We start from the raw sequence: 21536 nt of genomic DNA, 5'->3' as shown, positions 1-21536 counted from the left end.
CCCGTGGGGACAGGGGTTGGACTCCAAGCCCAACTGTAATCTAAAAGCTTTTGCCTAAATTTCTGTGCCACCCAAGTAAGCAGTGATCTCAGCAAGTGTCCTGTATCCCTGGTGGATTTGTGTCCGTAGGGGATTGAGCATTGCCGCAGGTAGAAATGATGTGCACTTCACTCAGAAAAGAGAAGTAGCAATATGGTTTATGGATATGATTTAACAGATGTCGAGGTACACCTGATTATAGCTGGATGATACACGTAGTTGCACACTATGTAAAAGACACTAAATGAAAGACATTGTACGCTACATAGAGACTATGTGAGGAACTGGGGTAGGCGACGTTACATCAAGGAGACCATCCCATTGAGTCTGGAGGTTCAGAGTGGACCCCCTTGCTTTCTAAACTCCATGAGCTGAAGAGGAAAGGAGCCTAGAGAGGTGTGGCTGAATCCACTCCCAGTCCCAGACTTGGTCAACAGCTTATGTCTAAAGGTTTATATGCATTACACAAACCCTTTATGCTACTTAGCCAGTGTAAAGTTTGATCATAAAGCACCATTACAGCACGCTAGCATGCTGTTACTTAGCTCTCGGATTGCTCACTGTTTATGAGATGAGATGATTGATTCTTGGTCATATTTGCATTCAGGTGTTAGTTTATTCCAAACTCAGCTTGAGTTGGACTTCCTTCTTAATTTGGCCAGCACTGTAGTTGGGAGGGGGATGTGTTGCTCAAATTAGCCCTTGGCTATTTGTCTTCTGTCTCTCCTGAATCCAGAATACAGCCGTCACGACCAGACATCCATCAGGACTGCCACTGATGTTACCTGCTTAGGCCAGATGCTCTGCTTAAGCAGGTGGTTGGGAAGGGAACACCACCACAAGCACTCACAGCATGCAGAGGCGATGCCCTGTGTCAGACCCTGCAGAGGTTCAGTAACTATTGCATTGCTTTGGAACAGAGGTGCTGCAGCTCAAACTGCTGCTGCCAGCTAGCAGGTGATCTAAATATAAAAGTGCTAGGAGCTAATGTGGGTAGTGCCTAGGTGAGGGGGCTGTTCCAGTTTGTACTTGAGGTACAATATGTGGCTCCTAAACAAGTCAGAGAAAGAGGTAACTTTGCTGGGCTAACACTGTCTCTACACTGGCTTCTCTGCCTTATCAGTCTGAGTCCTACTGAGAAAGAAAAAAAAAAAAAAAAAAAGGAAGGAATTGTTTATGGCACTATTTGTGACAGTGATGGTTCCTGTGAAATTAGGGTAAAGAATCTGAAACAAGTTTTATCCCAACAGTGCTTAAAGCATTCATAAACTCTTACAGAAAAGGTGAGCAGCCTCACAGCTCTCTTGAGAGTTCTTACTTGAGAAGTAACTGGGGAAAATGAAATCTTACCGAAGTCAAGCAGCATTTTCCCTGCTGGGGCAATCCAGCCAAGCAACAAGAGGAGAAGCAAGGGTGTAAGTAGCACGGATGAAAACTACATGGAACTAATTAGACAAATGTACTTTGATCTTTCAGTGAAACAAAATCTCTTCTAAGAGATTCATGTGAGGATTAAAATAGTTTCTTGCTTTCACCCATAAATCACGAGTTCTAATTTATATTTGCTATTTATATAGCTTTTAAACTGTAGCTCTAAAAGTACAGACAGCAAATAAAAAGAGCAGGGGAACATTGAATTTTGGAAATATTGCAATTAAGTAAACATAGAATATTAGCATATTTTATTTCATGTAGCTTGTGGTAGTAAAAACTGGTGGTAATAAAATACTACCTTTTGAAATCAACAGGTCCTACAGCCTTTTATCCCAGTCTAAACCATCTTCTCTTTCAAAGATTAATACTACAGCCATAGAATACATCTACACAGTTTGCACTTATAAGGCACAGCTCAGGTAATATGCTATAGTTGTGTTATCTTCAGCAGCCACATGATTAGATATTGAATATTTTCCTCACGTTAGCAATATACTTGTCATCTGCTGGTGGCTTCCTCTGGCTGCCAGGCTGCAAGAATTTTTTGATTGTTGGAATGTTGCTTATTCTTCCTTTAAAAGCCTGTAACAAGAAGCAAGAAAGCCAGTGAGAGCGAGGATATTATAATCCTTTATAGCTTAAAAATCAGATGACTTGGATTTTTTACTTCTCAGCCATACCTATTTAGCAGAGAAAGTTATTGGTACTTATAGCCTGCTCAACACTCTGCATTTTTAACTTTATATACATATATATATATAAATTATATTAAACAACACAAAAGACAAGAAAAAAGGAACATAACAGATTCTGTAATTGTATATGATTTCTTCCAAATGTAACTTTGCTAGCCAAAGCAGAAGGATGGGAACTGCAGATGTAACAAGCTGTGGACCTCCCCTCCTGATGCTCACTGCTGTGCTTGAAGACATGGAAGCAGCAGTGACAGGCCTGAATGGGTAGAGTTGGTAGGATATTAGGTTGGATATTAGGAGGAGTTTCTTTACTGAAAGCATTGTGTGGTGCTAGAACAGGCTGTCCAGGGAAGCGATTGAGTCACCATCCCTGGAGGTTTTCAAGAGACATGTAGATGCAGAACTTGGTAGCATGGTTTAGTGGTGCACTTCAGTACTAGGCTAAATGTTGGACTAGATGAACTTAGAGGTCCTTTCTACCTTAATAATTCTGTGATCTTATGGTAAGTGAATTCCTCCCAGCTGAGAACGACTGCAGGCTGCAGAGCTGGAGAAAGGTGAGCCCCCAGCAGCTCTGGGGGCAACACTGAGTGTGTTCAGCTTGTCAGTGGTAGATCAGAGAGCTACCAGTAACATAGCACAATGCTTCAAAAGATTTAAACATCAATTAGCTTTCAGACCTGGGCCGTGAAATTTGCTTGTTACGTTCTGTGTTGATGAGATGAGATGAGATGATCACTAACCTGTAGCTGAGGGAATGCAGACAGGATATCTGGCTTACATTCTTCTACCATTAGAATAGCTTCCAGCAGATGGATGTCTGCCCAGCTAAATTTGTTGCCAACAAGATAATCGTGACCGTGGTCTTTTAAGGCCTACAAAACATGAACAAATAATAATAATAATAATAATAAGGATGCAATCATTTTAGCTAGATGTTTTATTACAGACAGATTTCTACAGAAATACACAGCACAGCAAATCCATACGAGGACTTATGAAGATAGAAAGTAGGTATTCTCATGACAAAAAATATGGAACCAGAACTCATGTTTCAGCGTATGTGGGCTTATCACTCACTCTAACCTGTCACCCCAGGTTGCTGTCCCACAAGAAAGACTCAAATCACAGAAGAGAAGCAGGACTGGAGTAATGGGAAGACGTAGTTAAGACAGCTTAGCTGTAATGTATTTTGACAAAAATAATATAAAAAAGAAGAAACAGCCCCTAAATTCCCAGATGGTTCAACTGTCCCCACAGGAAGCAGCAGAATATTATTCAGCAATCAACCAGGGAAATCTCCAGAGCCTCAGATTTGGCAGCACAGCCTGAACTGCTGCTGCTACACCCTAACAATGAGCTATTTTCAAAACTATTGAATGCCCCAGTTCAAAATCTTAGAAAAAAACTATGAATGCCTGTGGAGTGGAGGAGTTGCTTGGTTGTTTTCAGCCAAATGTGAGACTTTGGGTTACAGTCTGAAGTAGGTCAGGAGCCAAGGAACGCAGCCTTTGCACCCTTCGTCCTGTACTGAAGGATTCTCTTGGCAGCCTGCTGATGCCAGAACCACAGCCCTGCAAAGCTACTAGCAGCTGTAACACACAATTTGCAGCGAATGTTGCTACACAGCAGTTCAAAGCAGTTACCAGCTCTCCAGCTTACCCTCCTCTTGAAGATTACCACCCTTGAAGCAGAAGAAAACACATCTGTGCCTACACTGCGCTGATGCTACACTCCACTAGGAAGCATGCACTGAGACTAGGGCACCAGCCTGTGTCCCCAGAGCCAATTCCTTCATTACTTTTAGCTACAGAGGTTTTACTGTCAGGACAGTGTGATGTATGGACTGCAAAGCCTGCCAAATCAACGAATCAATGTACTACTTAAGCAGCCTGTACAGAAGTAAAGTAATTAATCATTCTGATGAAATTAGCTAGGTTAAAAATCATGCAAAGTTTAGCTGTGTCTAACACCAGTTAATAAGGACCATTTTAAAGACTTTCCCCCACTAGGCACACACACTAGATATACCATAACAATTGCCAGTGGCAAGTAGGCACAGGCTTGGAGAATAATGTAATGTAATTTTGCCTTTTTTTTTTTTTAGTAATTTTTCTTTATGTTACCAGACCTCAAATCTTTGAAAGATTGCTGTGTGCGATCAGTCTCTCCCAGCACAGCATCCCACAGGTATGGAAATGCAGCTGTGTGATTACAGGAGCGCTGGCTTACGTAGTTGATGTGCAGTCTCATCACAGGGCAGCCTCTGTGGGTTTTGCGTGCACAACCTAAGGCTATGATAAAGACACACACAAAACTGCACCAAGTCCTGTTTTTCTGTTTGTTTGTTTTGAATGGTACATGAAGTAACAGACAATGTGGTTTGTTCCCTGTGACACAAATTAGAAATTTCCCAAATAGATGCCAGATGTTTTCATGCAGGAGCAAAGACATTAGAAAAAGTGCATATTTCTGTATTCCAGAAAGTTGTATAAACAACCCTCCAAAATAATTCTGATTTCCCAGAGCTAGCTCTTAGTAGCAGATCCCATGACGAATTTGCTCTTGAAACCCCCATCTATCCCTGATCTCCTCTATAGCCTCTCCCCATATTCCTCCTAGGAAATGAGGGATTGAGCCAGGCACCCACCCCAGCTCTGAACCAATGCAGCTGTGTACCCTTGGCACAGACTTGGAGGAAACCACTACAGTGAGAAAGGGCTGTGAGAAGGTCTGCACAGCACCGTCGTGTAGGGTGCAAACAGGAGCAGGAAAGTGAGACAGGAATCATCGCTAGCTGAATTCAAAAAGGTAAAATGTTAATAAACACACACACAAAAATAAGAGGGAAAAACAAAACACAAAACAAACAGCAAGTTGGTAGGAAATGGCAACACCAAGGCTATGTTCCGGGGAGCAGCGGAGAATTCTTCCCCTCCTGACCAACTCTTGCATAGCCAAGAGGAGCTCTTCATGTGCTTCACGAGTGCAGTAAGCATACTAATGCTTTACCTCGTGGCTCATCAGAGGCCACCTCCTTAGTGCGTGTCAGCCAGTAGGTAATTGCTTTAATGCTTTTAAGCTAGATGCATCCTGTTTGCAGAACCTATTTGTTGCATGCCTAAGGATGCCCTAAAAGCAATTTAGAAAAGGACAATAATAATCTTTAGGTGAATTCTACGAAAGCAATGGGTTTGAGAAAGATCACAGAATTAGGTCACTAATTATAATGCACAGTTAGATTTAACTTTCAACAGCAAGAGTGTGTACACTTTTAGAAAGCAAGTTCTGAAGGCTGGCACAGGTATTTAAATGGGATATTTGTGCAAAATGCTGTAAGCTACCAGTTACTAAGCTAGGTGTAAATAATTGAAGTCCAGTCTTTCCTCATAACAAGTAGAATATGCCCTCTGAGGAGTCTTAAGGACAGCAAAGATGCTCAGTATTGAGATCAGCCCAGTATTATTTCGTGGCCTTCTTTTCCCATTCCTGAATGCAATTTCCACCACACAGACCCAGGTGATGTGTCTGTAGTGGGTTTACGTGGCAAGGCTTTGGTAGCAGGGGGCCATAGGGGTGGTTTCTGTGAGAAAGATCTAGAAGCCGCCCCATGTTTGGGAAGGGCCCCATTGTTTTCCAGATCTGAGCCAATAAGCGATGTTGTTTTGCGCCTCTGTGAGAGCATATTTAAGACAGGGAAAAAACTGCTGCGCCACACAGCAGCCGGGAGAGTCAAGGGAGTGAGAAACAGCCTTGCAGGTGCCAAGGTCAGTGTAGAAGGAGGGGGAGAGGTGCTCCAGGCGCCGGAGCAGAAGTCCCCTGTGGCCTGTGGTGAGGACCATGGTGAAGCAGGATGTCCCCCTGCAGCCCATGGAGTACCACGGTGGAGCAGGGTTTCACGCTGCAGCCCGTGGAGGAGACCACGGTGGAGCAGGTGGCCCTGCACCGACGGAGGCTGCCGCCTGTGGAAGACCCCTGCCGGAGCAGATTCCGGGCCGGACCTGTAGCCCGTGGAGAGGAGACCACGCAGGAGCAGGTGATCTGGCAGGAGCTGCTGCCCGTAGGGGAGCCAGGTTGGAGCAGTTTTCTCCTGAGGGATGGACCCCATGGTACGGACCCATATCTGGAGCAGTTCTGGAAGAGCTGCTGCCTGTGGGAAGCCCACGCCGGATCAGTTCGTCAAGGACTGCATCCCGTGGGTGGGACCCCACAGCACAGGGGACGAGAGTGACCGAGAAGGAGCGGCAGAGAAGAAGTGCTGTAGACTGACCATAACCCCCATTCCCCCGTTCCCCTGCGCCGCTGGGGGGGAGGAGGTGGAAGAGGGTGGATGGGGGGGAGGTGCTTTTGGTTTCTTTCCTTTGTTTCTCATTTCTCTAGCTTGTTAGTAATGAGTAATAAATCTTACTATCTGTCTTCTTATGCTGAGTCTGGTTTGCCCGTTACACTAATTATTGCGTGATTTTCTCGTCCTTATCTCAATCCTTGAGCCCCTTTCACATATTTTCTCCCCATTCCTCTTTGAGGAGGGGAGTGAGAGAGCGGCTGTGGTGGAGCTCGGCTGCCCACTCGAGCAGAACCACGACAGTCACAACCTGCCTTTAGAGTATATGGGGAGGCTGCTATGTGGACTCATGCTGATTCATCACTTACCTTTTCATAAACAGGAAAGTATCTGGTCTTAGATCGTTCAATGATTAAGGCAAGATTCTTTTCTCTCATCTCGGCTGACTGCAAAGGGAGCTGCATGATCATTCCCATCAGGTCTGTTGTTCCTTCCACATACATATCAATCCTGAAACATTTTAATTTAGCATTGATCATGTGAACATCCCATGTTGGTTATTTTTCTGAAATAACAATGCTGAATGGATCACTGAGTCTTATGCTTATTAGTGAATTCAGCGTAAGACACTGGTTCATTTTCTTGTTCTTCCATTTTGATTCCAGCTCAGGTTTCTTTCTTTCAAAGCACAGATCTTTATAAACAGACCCACAGTGTCTGCAACACAGTAAAAACTACAGTACAGCTGATGCAAAGTAGAGTTCACATTGTTTTCCACTGATATTCTATTTATCTATGCTGTGGGAGAAAAGAACACATATGCAAACCACTCTACAGGAAAAAAGTTTTGAGGTCTGATCAGAAAAGGATTCAGACATCAAATGGCTGCCAATTGCCAGTTTGAATCACAGAAGGGTTTGGGTTGAAAGGGCCTTAAAGACTACCCAGTTCCAACCCCCCTGCCATGGGCAGAGACACCTCCCACCAGAGCAGGTTGCCCAAAGCCCCATCCAGCCTGGCCTTGAGCACCTCCAGGGATGGGGCATAAACAGGTTCTCTGTGGCCTGTGCCAGGGCCTCACCACCCTCATGGTGAACAGTTCTTTTCCTTATATCTAATCTAAACCTACCATCTTTTAGTTTAAAGCTATTACCCCTTATCCAGCCCTCTGATCATCCTCGTGGCCCTCCTCCAGACCACCTCGAATAGGTCCATGTCTTTCTTATGCTGGGGGCTCCAGAGCTGAACACAGTACTCCAGATGAGATATTACTGTCCATAATAACCATAATAACACTATCTCTGGAGCTGTCTCTCCATTTTTACCGAATAAACCTTTCACTATCAGTGGCAGTCAATTAGGTTAAGGACTTCATTCTCCATGATTTATTTATTTAAGAGTGATGACTTTTAGTTTTTCATTAGTTCTTTTGACAATGAAAAGTATCCACAGTTTACACGGTAAAGGAATATTATGAAACAAATGGTTCAACTTTCAGGGACATTAAGTCACTGAGCATTTCTTTATTATTGTTTTTAAAGCACTTCAGTTTCTCCAGGCAGCTGTAGTTTTCCCTACTGTTTTCCATCTAAAAAAAATAAACCCACAGAAAAGCAACCTTAGCCATTACAATTGCCTTACGGTCCTCCAGTTGCCCAGCAACTTAAACCACTTCTGCTCTGTGAGTTCAAATGAGCCTGAAAGCAGGCATAACTTTCTAATTATATTGACAACAAACAATCATTTCTCAATCACAGTCTGCTTACCCAGCCCCTGGATCTGAAGGGACTAAGTGCTAGCAGATTATTTGCATGTCTACATGCAGACATTTCAAAGCAATACTTTTTTCTTGTATGTTGAAAAAAAGTGGAAAAGTATGAGTGAAGATGGTGTGTACTGTTACCATACCAGGCTCTCTCCTTCAGGTCCTTCCCATAGAGGTTGTATTTCCCTGCTATATAGCTGAGGATGGCTCTGGTCTGCACCATCTTCATCCCATCGATCTCCACCATGGGCACTTGCTGGAACAGCAGGTCTCCATCTGGAGAACAAAAGAAGCAAACTTCTCATGCAGCTGTAGTACTATGTTAATTCTGAGAAAGATTATCTGTAGCATACCAAGACATTTCTAATGCTGAGCGATCTAAAGCTTCTGCAATGCAACCAGGTCTCTCCAATCTCTATATAGGTCACGTCGCACTGGAGATCTTACCAAAATCTCACCTCAGGCTAACAAAGTCAGAAGAAGTACTCCTTTTGTTATATTGGTGTGAGCTTACGTTTAGGGGACTGTTTACAGAGACTCACCTTTGCGTAGTTTTTCTAGGTGTTCATTTTTTTCTATGAATTGTTCCTCAAACTGAAAAGCAAAGACAGAAAACAACATTGTGTAACTCCAAAGACAATGGGAAAGTGGCAGAGTCTGGTAGCTGGACTCTGAAATTTTTATCAAGTTATGCCTCTCATACACAGTATTTACCCCTCTCTTTCCCCCTGCTGTTGTATATATGTTTTTGTTGTTGTTGTTGTTGTTGTTGTTTTGGTTTGGTTTGGTTTGGTTTGGTTTGGTTTTTACTTTTTAAATGAAGAGGACAATTCATTGAGGGCAAGATCTCTGTTTCCTCAGCACTCGTGATCTTCAGCTTCTCTGTCAGCAACACTCACAATGAATAAGCACCATTAAAAAAGACATTCATTTCCAATGGAATATAGAAAGTTTCTGAGAAAACAGTTTCAAACCACTACATTCAAACAAAAAAGTGAATGTAGAAATTAAGATGCCTTAGGACAGCTTTCAGCTGATGCAAATCTAAGATAGCCCTCCACTGGCTTCAGGGCAGCTTTGCTGATTTATCCGAGTCAGGTCCTGACCAACAAAAGAAAACCACTTTGTTTGGAGATTGCACTAAGTTCTTCATGTGGTATGCATGATCTTTCAGTGGAGACCAATCATAAGACATGGGGAATTCAGAATTTGCATTCAGAAAACCTTATAAACAGTATAAGCAGTGATTTAAGATCTTGATGGCATAAAGTATGTTTCAAAAATGAATAAGTTATTATTTTTGTATATTAAAATCAAAGAATATCTTAAATAATAAGAGAGTATGTCACTGAATCTAAGCATTCTGTATCACAATGTGATGTTGTGCGTATCTCTAAGCAGAGATGTACATTGAAAATCTTTCCAAAACAGAATCCATATTTTAATCACAGATTAATCGGATCACTTTATTAAAATAATAAATGTTTAAAAAAGGTACAAACCTCAACCCCTGCTGCTGCTAACAGCCATCGGATTGACTCCATTTTCCCCCTTCCACAGGTATAGTGCAGCTTAGGTTTCCCCGCCATGATTTCAGAGTTGTTCTTTCTGACAAATTCAATAAGATATATGAAACTGTTTATTTTTTAATTATTATTTTTATTTGTATATAAAACGATCCATTCCAAATGACTAAATACAGTTGGATGAATGTGAAACTAGAAGGGTAATCAAGACCTAGATATTCAGCCTTGATGCAACCAAGGTTCCCGTGGATTTAGTGGAAGAAAAAAACATTAGGGCACATTACCAGGAGAACATGCAGCGATTCAACATGGAATTGTGACAGAATAACCTCACAGTGATACAATCTATTCAGTAGGTGTTGGGTTTTGTGACAGCATCCAAGTCATATCAGACTAGAAAATGTACTATGTGAAACTGCTTGCAAGAACATCGAGTTTAGGATAGCCATTTACTTTTACCTCTCTCGTTATGAAGTTTCAGGCCTCTATGTTGCTGTGCCTTTACAAGCACGAGCTTTTAACAGCAATATATATTCCACCAGGCCTGCTAATATCCATATTTAGCTAGTTGTTTTGACCATTAGCCAAATCACAATATATCCATTATAGGGCACATGGACTGACTTCAAGACCTGTTCCAATCTTATGGATAACAGTTAAACTCAAACAGGGATGTAAATCCTGCTGGCTCTGAAAACTTAAAATTAAGGCTGAAACCAAACAAATGAGACCACGATCTCCATTGGATAGATAAAGCCTGATCAATGCTCCCAGCAGCAAGGCCACCAGATAATGGCATGGGGATTAAACATTGTTCTTCCAAAGTCTCAGTAACACCAGGTACACTCACATGCTGTAGTTTGAACCTGGCAGCCAAGGGGAGCTTGTCTGGTGCAGAAAACAAAGTTATCACTGTACTCTTATCACCAGAAGAAAAAAACAGATTTGGTAATAGGACAAACTCACAGACTGATTAGCAGAGTGTTTCATCATTAAACCAAGGTTTCATCTCTTTACAGGCATGTTCAATTACTCAAGTACAGACTTTACAGCACTCATCTGAGCCACAAAGTAGAAACCCTGGCCACAATACCAAAGCTGTCAATGAAAATGCACAAATGAACAGTATAACAGTGAGTGGGGAGACTGCATGTCAGGTCTTCTCCACTGAACTCCTTTGTGTTGGGGGGTACCTTCAACATGCCCTATAAGGAACAGCCATTGCTTTGCAAAACTGTGGCATCCCAGTCCAAAATATGCTCCTCAAAACCTCTGCTCAGCTTACACCCAGCCCTGGCAATACCTGTATTCACAGCAACCTCAGTCTCTTCCAGAAAAGTTCTCCTTTAACATAAAAATGTACTTGATAATGAAGACTTGTTTATGTCTTATGTTTAGTTTTCATCAGTCTACAGCTGCCAGATACCTAACTAATACCTGAACAGGAACAGAGTGCATAGACAAGGCATTTAGAGAAGTGCCTTATTACAACCACCTTCCCTACATGCCCTACACTACATTTCTAGTTCCCATAAGCACATGAGTTACACTACACCGCATGAAAAGCTCTCAAACTTTGGTACTTCAAAAATACTTAATTCCTTCATGCTCAGGGAGTATCAACTCCACTCCATCTGAGAGGAGAGCTGCACTTGGGCCCTTCACAGCCTGGACAAGCACTGGACAAGGACTCCCACCTCCAGCATTTGGAGTAAATGTGAGAAGTACACTGCAAGGACAGGCTTGCTTAAGCAGAAAGAACAAAGTTCCCTGAACCCAAAGCAGAGGAAGAGCTAGTAAAAAAAACATCCATCTTGCTTGCCAGTGTCAGCTCAGTGCCCCTCTCCAAAAAAATAAAAGAAAAGCTGAACAGCTGATGATATGTCAGCGAGAAAAAGTCCTAGTATCGACATAAGCTGTACGTGCCCATCACATTTCCTTTCCAGGGCTAGCCAAGGGCTGAGTCTTTTGTGCAGGTGAGGAAAAGCTTAGTGCTTTTTGCACGGCTTTGGGGTTTAGGCTGAACACTTCCATGTGGTGGCAAAGTACTGCAGTGATTCTGTTACTGCACTGCAACAAGCATTCCTCTGAGAAGCAAATGAGTCACAAAACAGGAGCAAGGCTGGTAAATTATTTTTTGAATAATAATGGACTTGAAGAGAAATCCTTAACCTTCTAGATGTCCTAGTGCATGAGACCTACCTCAGGCTTCAGCTAGGCAGGTGTCAGAGTGACAGCTACCGCTGCAATCTCTGTTTTTGGTTTCTTTGTTTGTTTGCTTTTAAATAAAGTTATTTTATCCCAAACAATTCAGGCACTGGCCTTCCAGTGTGAAGCAAATAAGCGAACTTTAGCATATGTTTGTAACCTGCCCGATCTTAAACTTTCTTCCTAGCTTGACGTGGCCCCCAGGCAGCTCCTCGCAAGGCCTGGCTCCTCGCACACCGCTCCTGCACAGCTCGACCTCCTAACGCTGTGCCCGACTCGCTCTGCAGGAGGTCAGAAGACCATAATTGCTTACCAGTGTGGGGTTTCTACTGGGCTCCAGGCCAAACGCTCAACATGGAGAAGTATTCCTCCCACCACCCAAGCTGGAAGAGACACTCGCAAGAGGCGAAAGGCAAATCACCCCTGGAGATTTTAAAACTTATCCATGAAGAGCAGCAGCTCTGTGCTCTCTGCCCACCCTAATGAGCAGCGGACCCCTCGACCCCGCCACGGCCTCTGCCTCTGACCCCAAACCGGGCTCACGTCCCCCCACCCTGGTCCCCCCAGCCCACTGCCACCCCTACCCTCTGCACCGAGCCTCCGCTGCACCGTCTGATCCCGATCCCTTTCCCGATCACTCTCCCAGTCCTGGGCCCGATCCTGAGCCCAATTCAGACCCCGCTGCTCCGCCCCTGCAGCCGAGGGGATGGGCTCCGGAGGAGGGTGGGACGCTTCTGCTGCAGGGGGGCAGAGGCTCTCCGTTACGCTTGTGCAGAAACCTGTGGTTTCAGGTGTCTGGTGTTTTACTTCGAAAGTCAGTAGGTGAGAGATAGCAGGAGTTTTATTGCCCGGAGGCTACTAATCTCAGGCTGGCAGTGCCAGAGCAATCGTTTTTTAGGGTGTTGGCAGCTGCATACCACAGGTTGATGTACAGAATGCCTGTTTATGTATTCAGCTTTCTTGCTAGCCTGGATTTCAGTGATTGCAATGCACAGTTCATAACCAAGTTTAATATGAATTAACATCAGTCAAAACAGAATTCCAAATGCCAAAGTCCTGGTAGCATAGGGACATGGTTTAGTGGGTGATATTGGTGGTAGGGGGATGGTTGGACCAGATGATCTTGGAAGTCTTTTCTAGCCTGTATGATTTTATGATTCTGACACCAGCCAGAGCCATCCTTCCTCTGTTGATAATAGTTTTTCAACTTCACAGCTGGCTACAAGCAATCATCTTTCCATCAAATGTGTGTGAAGTGCTCTTAGCTGCTACAGCAGGCTGTCTGTTAAAGGAGATGTTGGTGAAGCTACCATACAAGAGTTTGAAGAGCTAGTGACAAAACAGAAGTACGGTAGGACCGCTGATCCCAACGTACTCCAAGCCAAGGAATATTAAGTTCAGAAGAAAGCTGAATCCAAACATTTCATCTCCATCAAGCCAGAACCTGCAGGCTTCACTTGGCTTTTCCCAGGAAGGGCACATTGCCCACTGTGTGGGCTAAGCCCCCTTCCTATTCCAGCAACACTAGGGTTGCCAGAAGGAACAAGGGATCCCTTCAGTATATAAGTAGCAGCAAGAAGTCATTGAACAGACTTTTAAAAATGTAAATAGTGAGACTTTATTTCAGGTAATCTCTTAAGTATTTTAGACAATTTATTTCATACGGTGTAGCCCCTAGTTCAGTTAATGATTTTATTTCCTGGTGTGTTCTTGTAGATTCACTTCGAATGTGTCTGCAGTAGGCTGAAGAGTAATCGAAAAACTATTTTCATTAATTTTACTTTTCTATTATCAGCAAATACAGACAAAATGAAATAGGGTTTCTGTGGGTTTGGGTTGCTGCTCAATGGAAAATTTGCATCAGTCTTGGTATATCTTTTTCTTGGATGGGTTGTTTCCTCTGGCTGCCAGGCTGCAGGAATTTCTTTATGTTGGGGATATTGCTTGTTTTTGCTTTAAAACTCTACAAAACAAAAAGAAAACAGCACTATACTTAAGAATGATGGTAACTGTCAGACATTTAGATGCTACCCATGCTGTAAAAGTAACATCACAGGTTGATCCTGCAGATTATAGTAAAGGATTATAGTAAATGTGGTTACATGGGGCTGGTGGCCAATCACCAGTGGGGTTCCCCTGGGCTTCGTTTTAGGCCCATTTCAACATTTTTTATAAATCATCAGGACGCAGGACTCAAATGCATACTAACTATTGCTAATGATAGCAAATTAGGGAGAGCTGTTGACTTCCTCAGTGGTGGAAGTGGTTTTCTATGATTATAAGAATATATGCTTCATCGTATTATCCCTTTTAGTGCCCTGGTGGCTCTAGTGACAGAAGGCTGCAATAACTATCAGTATTTCTGGTTGGCTAAAATTACTTGTTAAAAATAACATAAAAATCAGATAACCCTTCTTTGCTTACCCTCCCGCTCCCCCACAATTCTCAGCCAGTTTAAATCAATGGTTCTGCTTTGATTTATCATTAAAACTGTCTAATTACCTGCAAGAGAGGAAATTTGGCAAGTATATCAGGCTTGGACTCTTCTACCAATAAAATAATTTCAAGTAACTGCACATCTGCTCTGCTAAGCTTGTTGCCAACAAGAAAGTCTTGTCCGTGGCCTTTCAAAACCTAAAAACAAGGAACAATGACCAGAAACAGATGTAATTTGTAAGTGTATGATTAAATATATCTTCATAGTAAGGTCCTACACTGCGTGGAGTTATCCTTGAAGCAAGGAAGCACAATAAGAACATCCGTAGTACAAACAGATAATTTGACCACGGTGTCATCCTAGGCATTATACATCAGTCCTTTCTCTTCTTCATTTTTTTTCTGACAGTTCAGGTCTACCCCTCTTGCCTTCACTTCTATAGCTCTTGTAATTAGAGCTGCTGCATTGAAGGCTAAGCTTCATGGAAAACAGCCATCACTGCACAGTATTTGCAAGTTGCTCGAATTCAGCACAGGGCACAGTAAGAGAATCTTGGACTTTTTCAAATTATGGGTAGCTTCCTTACTTCTCACCTGTTTCTGCTTTGATTTTGTGAATATTGCACTGGGGGTTACTGTGCCTCAGCTCTCCAACACCCACAGCTTAGCCATCCTCCTTTTTTACTGAAGGACCTCTAATGCTTGTTCTGTATGTGTGGTGCAGTGCTTCTCATGGTCAGAGGGTCTTGTACTTCAGAAGGAAATTTCATATAAAAGCCAATGCTATCAGGGCTTTTGTCGGCAACAACTGATATAGACAGCTGGGGATTTCACTGTGTCCTGGGCTGCTGCAGCTCTGCGTATCTCCCAGATTTGTAACATCTTCTGTCCCCTCTGTGGAGTCTTGTCCTACTCCCAGCAAAACCATGGAATTTATATTTAAGTGGTAATTTGTCCTTTCTGTTTTCCTGAATAAAAATTGTTTGTGTAGATCAGGGACAGAGTTTCAAGAAAATAGTATTAATTATGCTGTTACATCTTTGCCACATACCTTCTCATAGACCGGGAAGTATCTGGTTGCAGCCTTGTCCATAACAGTCGCGAGATGTTCTTCCTTTTTATCCGCTGGTTGGAAGAAATTGCTCGAGATTAACTCATTCAGATCTGCTAATCCTTCCACATACATATCAATTCTGGAAAGGAATAAATACAGTTGGTCAATTCAAACACAGGAGAGGTCTGAGTAGCACAAAAGGAACTGACATAACTGCAAAACTATAGGGCTGTGCTTCTTAATTTTTCACCAGGGATGATACTTCACTACATTAACTTTTTTCAAACCACTCAATACAGAATTGGCATATGTGTTATCTAAACCCATGTTAAAAATCAAAGCAGATGTTCTTTTAAACAGCGAGTCTGTACAGTTTCTAACAATTATCTTGAAATGTGTTTACCTGGGCTGATCAACTTGAAACATTTACAAATATTTGAGGTAAAAACATGGCTCCCCTATAGTCCTGACAGTTATTTTTCTGATGACCTCTGTTCTTTTCATTGACCTCTGATTGATTTCTGGTCTTTTCATTGACCTCTGTTCTTCACAAACTCCCTTGCACCATTCTGCCTATCTTATCTGTATGGTTACTGTTACTGTAGTCATCACCAACAGTCACATTCAACACATGCTACATGAAAACCTGCGGAATGTCCCTGAGTCTAAATGTGACCGGGGATATTCTAGTGTTACACAGAGAGGTAGCATGGGCTGCAGTCTGACAAACAAAGGTAGTACTGGTACATTACAGTGCTCTCTCCTTCAGGTCTTTCCCGTAGAGATTGTATTTCCCTGCAATGTAGTTGAGGATGGCCCTGGTCTGCACCATCTTCATCCCATCGATCTCCACCATGGGCACTTGCTGGAACAGAAGGTCTCCATCTGGGGAAAAGGGGACGAGACAAGGAGATATTTAGTCTCTGAATGAGCACCATCAGTAGATATGTTGGGAAGGAACCAGCCCATGTTATTTTTGATTTGTGGTACTCCTTCTCACTCTCATGGTGTGGAAGTAGCTTCCAATGAAGCCAAGAACCATTAGTGAAATGTTAATAACTGACTATTATAGCAGTCAGCTTCCTGAAGTCTATTCACCTCTGATGAAGGACCCAAATGCAGAACTTTCAGTAGCCGGTGAAAAAGTCAAGTCCCACACTGCATGGCCCTAACTCATATTTTTATTATTATTTATTTATTTTTGTGGTTAATACAGATAGGAAGGACTAAAGGATCTGACCCACAATGAGCCAGTTTTTGTTATGTGCTATTAAGTATTTTGGAAACCTGGACTATTTAAGGGTTTGTCAAGGTATAACATTAATATGCATGCTAATATTTATCTTTGTGACTACTATATTGACTTTATACGGATAGAAACACCTATACAGGCCTGAAGCAGGGAATAATGAATGGAGTTTCATATGGTTCCAACAAAAGCCAAATACTTCTTGATGTGAGATTGTAGCTGTGTAAGTCCCTTACTAGTCGGCAGAAAGCTCTTTCTAGGAAGGAAGAAGTCAAAATACTGCCAGAAACTGCTCATAGCAGCATGTCAGAGTATTTGTTTCATGGAATCACATTTCCTGACTCAGCTAACTGACCAGCCGTGTCCTTCTTTGTATCCACTGCAAGGCAGGCATGCACAGAAACAGCTTGCTATTAAAGTTATCTTCTTTTATGCTCATGCCTCAAAATACTGCTGTGCTTTTTGAAAGCTAGCAGGTGGCAGAGGGGGGAATAAATTCATTGTTCCTGAAGGACAGTGGGGCTGCAACTGCCAACCCAAGCTCAGATTTCTTTGAAAAGCCGAGTGGACTGGATTGGATGAGCACAGACATGTCTTTTCCTTTGGAGGAAATATGAGAATCAGTCCCACAAAGATGAAAGCTAAAGATAGCAAGTTGAACAGTTGCCTCAGGAAACAGGAACACGTCAGAAGTACATGTTAAACTCAGAAATACGGAACTCTGGTTTCATACAGATTATAAAACAACAGCTTTGTAGGCAACCTAAAATGCTTTTGAATTTCAAGATGATCTGATTACAAAACATGTATTATCATATGGCAAGAGACAGTGGGTACAAACTGAAACACGGGAGCGCCCACATGAACATCTTTACTGTGCACATCTTTACTGTGCAGGTGACTGAGCACTGGCACAGGCTGTCCAGAGAGGCTGTGGAGTCTCCTCCTTGGAGATCTTCAAAAGCCTCCTGCACATGGGCCAGGCTCCAGAGGAGATGCTCACTGCAGTGGGCATCTGTGATACCACCTGTTCAATCCAGTCTACATTATCCTTTGAAGAGACATAAGTTTCCTTAGGTGTCCTAAGACAAAAAATTCTAATTATTATTATCTAATTAAACAGTGAAGGAAACTTACTTGTCTGCAACTTTTTCAGGTCATCCTTTGTTTCCAGAAAGGCTTCTTCAAACTTCAGGGAATAAAGAAGAAAAGTTATGTTGTTACTGCATGTTTTAAGTTCTGCTTGTCAAGAGACAATGAGGGTTAAAAAAGCTGCGCTGTTGGGAATTTTCTTTAAAAAAAAAAAAACAAAAACTTTTTTTCTTAAAAAAAAAATGTATTTTTTCCTTAAAAAGTAAATCAGGTTTAAAAATATATGTTTTGCTTTTGCCTTACTCTCCTCATCCTTCTTCTCCATGTTTCATAGTTCTGTGCATGTAAGATTTTGGCTAACCCTGGGGTGACCAGAAGGCACAAAGCCCTGTCTTCTGAGCAAACCACCACCATGACTCTTCTGTTCTCGGTGCTGGCAAGAGACATTGCAGGGAGGGGGACAGGTAAATTTGCACTGCAACAGTAGAGCCATGTTAGAGTTCCTTTACCATAAGCTGACCAAAGGAGGGATGAAGAGACCATGTGCTCTATGCATCTCATCGCAGTGATGAAAAAAACACAGCTCTTAAAACTCACAGATCCCCACACTCCCTCTCCATTTTGATATCAGAAATCATTACAGATACAAATAATTAATGGGTGTTTTATAATACACAGTACTTCAGGGGCAAACAATGTTGTAATAGTCATAATATATATGCTGTTTTGGACACGGGGATTTAACTTGAGGCCTTCAGAAGTCAAAGTGCTTGACTGATCAGTGCTTAGGAAACCAAGTTCTGCTGCTGTGGTTTTAAATGTTTTGTTTCAGTGGCTACATGGGAGATGCATTTATAGTGTTAAAAGCAGACTTGGCACAAGATGCCTGGAAGTGAAACAGCAACTTGTCCCCTGCTAAGGGTGTGCTAGTGGTCATTGTTTGCTTGGTCACTGCTGTGCACTAAGTGCAGAACTTGAAACTGCTGCTCAGTCCCATTTTTGATCATTAAAAATGCATATTTACCACATGCTTTTAGTATAAAAAGTATAAAAACTATAGACAAACCTCAACTCCGGCGGCTGCCAGTAGCCACCGTATGGGTTCCATTCGGCCACGTGCATTGACATAGTGCAGCCTTGGTTTCCCAGACATGTTTCCACGTGTCTGATTTCCTACTACCTACAATAAAGAAGTAAGAACTAAAATGAAGAAGGTTCAGAATGCTGTCCTTGAGTCTCTAACTGGTTCTCAAGCACTGGTCAAAATTGTTGTTAGAAACCAATGCTTGATGATCCAGGTCTGTCATCAAATCAGCAGAGGAGATAAAAGTTAGAATACACTGAGAGGTTGCACTGCATCATTTTGCCTTGAGATGTTTTTTATATGTGCAGGTTAGTGGAAAAGAACTGTGAACCAAGAGTGACCAGACCATGTCAGAGACCATGCAAGTCAAAGACCACATCCAGCCCAAAGTCTTTTGTTCTGACCAAAGAGCAGGGAGTGTGATATGCACTGCTCTATTTGTTTTGGCCTTAGTTCAGGATACAGTTTACTATTTAGTCAGGCAGACAATATCAGGTGAATGATTGCCATAGTTTCTCCAGTAGCCATTAGGCTCCCCTATAAAGTGGCAAGAAGGCTTTTTCCCCCACATGTATGCATTCAGTTTCATTCACAACAGTCCCCACTCCTCTCATTTCTTTAGGCAATTGCCTGAAGGCATGGAATTTAATTTTTAATTTGGTAACATCAAACTGGCTGTCACTACAGACAGAGACAGAGTAAAATATCTGCTCAGTTCAACCCCAGCTCTTGCAGGAGCTTCAAGCAACAACTGTCCCCAGACACACGGCATCTACCCCATTCAGAACCAGTGCACAGCAAATGCAGTGAACCTGCAGGCAGTGCCCAGTTCATACTCACATCGTGTTTATTAACGCCATGTCAACAACAAAGCTGGAGCGTTAACAGCAGCAAAAAGCAAATGGGTACAACAAAACATATCCCCCTTGTAAGGAGTGTGCCATCTTCCCTAAAATAGGAAGCACTTCATTCACACATCTGAAATCTAAATTGCTCTTTCTTAAGTCTGTATACCTAGAAAGCAGTTGATTAATAATTAAATATCTGATGCACATAACCAAGTTAGTAAAGCACATTCAGGACTTTAATCCACAAGATCAATTCACTGACTTTCGTGTCAAGTGCACTAATTCCCCATGCATGCCAAAATCCCAAAAGCTTACCTTGTACGGAGTATATCCCTCTCTAAGCTCTCAGTAGCTTTGCCGTGTGATTATAAAGGTTTTAGCCCCTCCTACCAAGAGAATTACAGACACTTCTCTGCTGTTGGGAAATTCCTATTTCTCAAGCTAATTAAAACAACTAAGTCTAATCACTTCTCATCTAAAGGAAATAAATTCCTGACTCACGCTGATGGTGCACTAATGTAAGACTCACGAGAGGTCATGATTGTTTGGGAGAATTATGGTGACAGAAATTGTGTGCTTCCTAATTTCATTGTTTGACAGTCTGCTACCTAAAAATAATCAGAGCTGCCAATAAGCTTCCAAGATTTAAAAAGATGCTGTGATAGCAATCAAAATTTTATTTAAATTCTTTATGATTTTGTACATCTTTATGCATGTTGTATTGGGTAATTCTGCTTAAATCCTTCATAACTTTCCTTCTCTTCCTTTAGTGATGGGGGATATTTCTTCAGGACATTTTTTTTCTGATGAATTTCATGCCTGGACATAGAAGTGTTCTTTTTTCTGTTTCTGTCAAAGATATTTCTCTGGATTTGATCTAGTGAAAAAAGGACATAGCTGGTGACTGATGAGGCAGCAAACAGAGGTTGGCGTCAGAAGAGTAACCTGCTGTTTCTTTTTGAGAACTCTGTTGACTCCAAAGAGTCAACACAGCATGAACTCCTTTGCCCTGTCCTGCTGTCTAATCTATCTGGCTAATACTACTATAGGTATCACATGCAAGCTGTCGTGCTATGTGAAAATCTGCTGAATCACCCTGAGTCTGACTGCGAGCCCGGATATTCTTCTTGTGTTACACAGAGAGGGTTATAACTGTAGTCAAACAAAGAAAACCTGCTCTGGTGAGGCCAGATGCTGGCCCTGCAGGGTGTCCTGCAGCTCTGACCATGCCTCAGAGGGCCCCAGATGACAGCAGTGGAAGTCCACCACAAGTCACCCACATTTTGCTCGTAATTTGTTCCTGTTTTGTAATGAAACAGAACTCTGCATAAGAATATTTTGCTTGAGAAATTACCGCTTTCCCTTCTAGGCTTCTGAAAGTGCTGACACTTGCTTTTAGCTTTTTATTTTTTTTTACATGCTAAGCGGTGTGTCTCCAGCATTGTTGGACAAATATGACTTATCACCCAGAACCTGGGATAATGCAGGAGATTGAAGGTTTCTCTGCGCAGACCTGTGCACTGAGGTGTGGCTGGTGAAGTCTGCACACGTGCCAACTCAGTCTTAGGTAGAGTGCTGCCCATACTTTTGCAAACCTGGCTTTGACAAAGCCCAGAACTGTAGGAAATATCCCAGCAGGTCTAGTGACTACTCCTACATGGCTTTAAACCCACTGCATTAAAAGAATGCAAGGTAAGAAAACATGAATTTGAGCATCAAAGTTAATCACAGTGTAGACAACTGGGGTAAAACTCATCTCACCTAGCCTTGTACACACTTACATCTAGTCCATCTATCTAGCCTCCTTTAAATTTGTCTGCA

The 21536-nt window shown here is 42.4% G+C and overlaps 2 protein-coding genes across 2 annotated transcripts; both read right to left on the bottom strand.

Moving 5' to 3' along the window:
* Window positions 1–179: 179 nt before the first annotated feature.
* On the bottom strand, window positions 180–12694 carry LOC101798048 (glutathione S-transferase). The gene is made up of 7 exons (XM_038176366.2): window positions 12537–12694; window positions 9721–9826; window positions 8761–8812; window positions 8362–8494; window positions 6822–6963; window positions 2912–3043; window positions 180–2055 (listed from the first exon to the last, which is right to left on the bottom strand). Exons 2-7 carry the CDS (start codon window positions 9805–9807, stop codon window positions 1933–1935), a joined length of 669 nt encoding a protein of 222 aa, XP_038032294.1. The 5' UTR covers window positions 9808–9826; window positions 12537–12694; the 3' UTR covers window positions 180–1932.
* An 851-nt stretch (window positions 12695–13545) lies between these two features.
* On the bottom strand, window positions 13546–20076 carry LOC101797566 (glutathione S-transferase). Its single transcript, XM_005009202.6, has 7 exons — window positions 20031–20076; window positions 18850–18963; window positions 17829–17880; window positions 16195–16327; window positions 15440–15581; window positions 14455–14586; window positions 13546–13915 (listed from the first exon to the last, which is right to left on the bottom strand). Exons 2-7 carry the CDS (start codon window positions 18934–18936, stop codon window positions 13796–13798), a joined length of 666 nt encoding a protein of 221 aa, XP_005009259.1. The 5' UTR covers window positions 18937–18963; window positions 20031–20076; the 3' UTR covers window positions 13546–13795.
* Window positions 20077–21536: the final 1460 nt, after the last annotated feature.

The sequence above is a fragment of the Anas platyrhynchos genome, chromosome 3 (genome assembly GCF_047663525.1).
Source record: "Anas platyrhynchos isolate ZD024472 breed Pekin duck chromosome 3, IASCAAS_PekinDuck_T2T, whole genome shotgun sequence".
NCBI lineage: Eukaryota > Metazoa > Chordata > Aves > Anseriformes > Anatidae > Anas > Anas platyrhynchos.
Note: the sequence above shows the minus strand (reverse complement) of the source record. Positions and strands in the feature narration are given on the sequence as shown.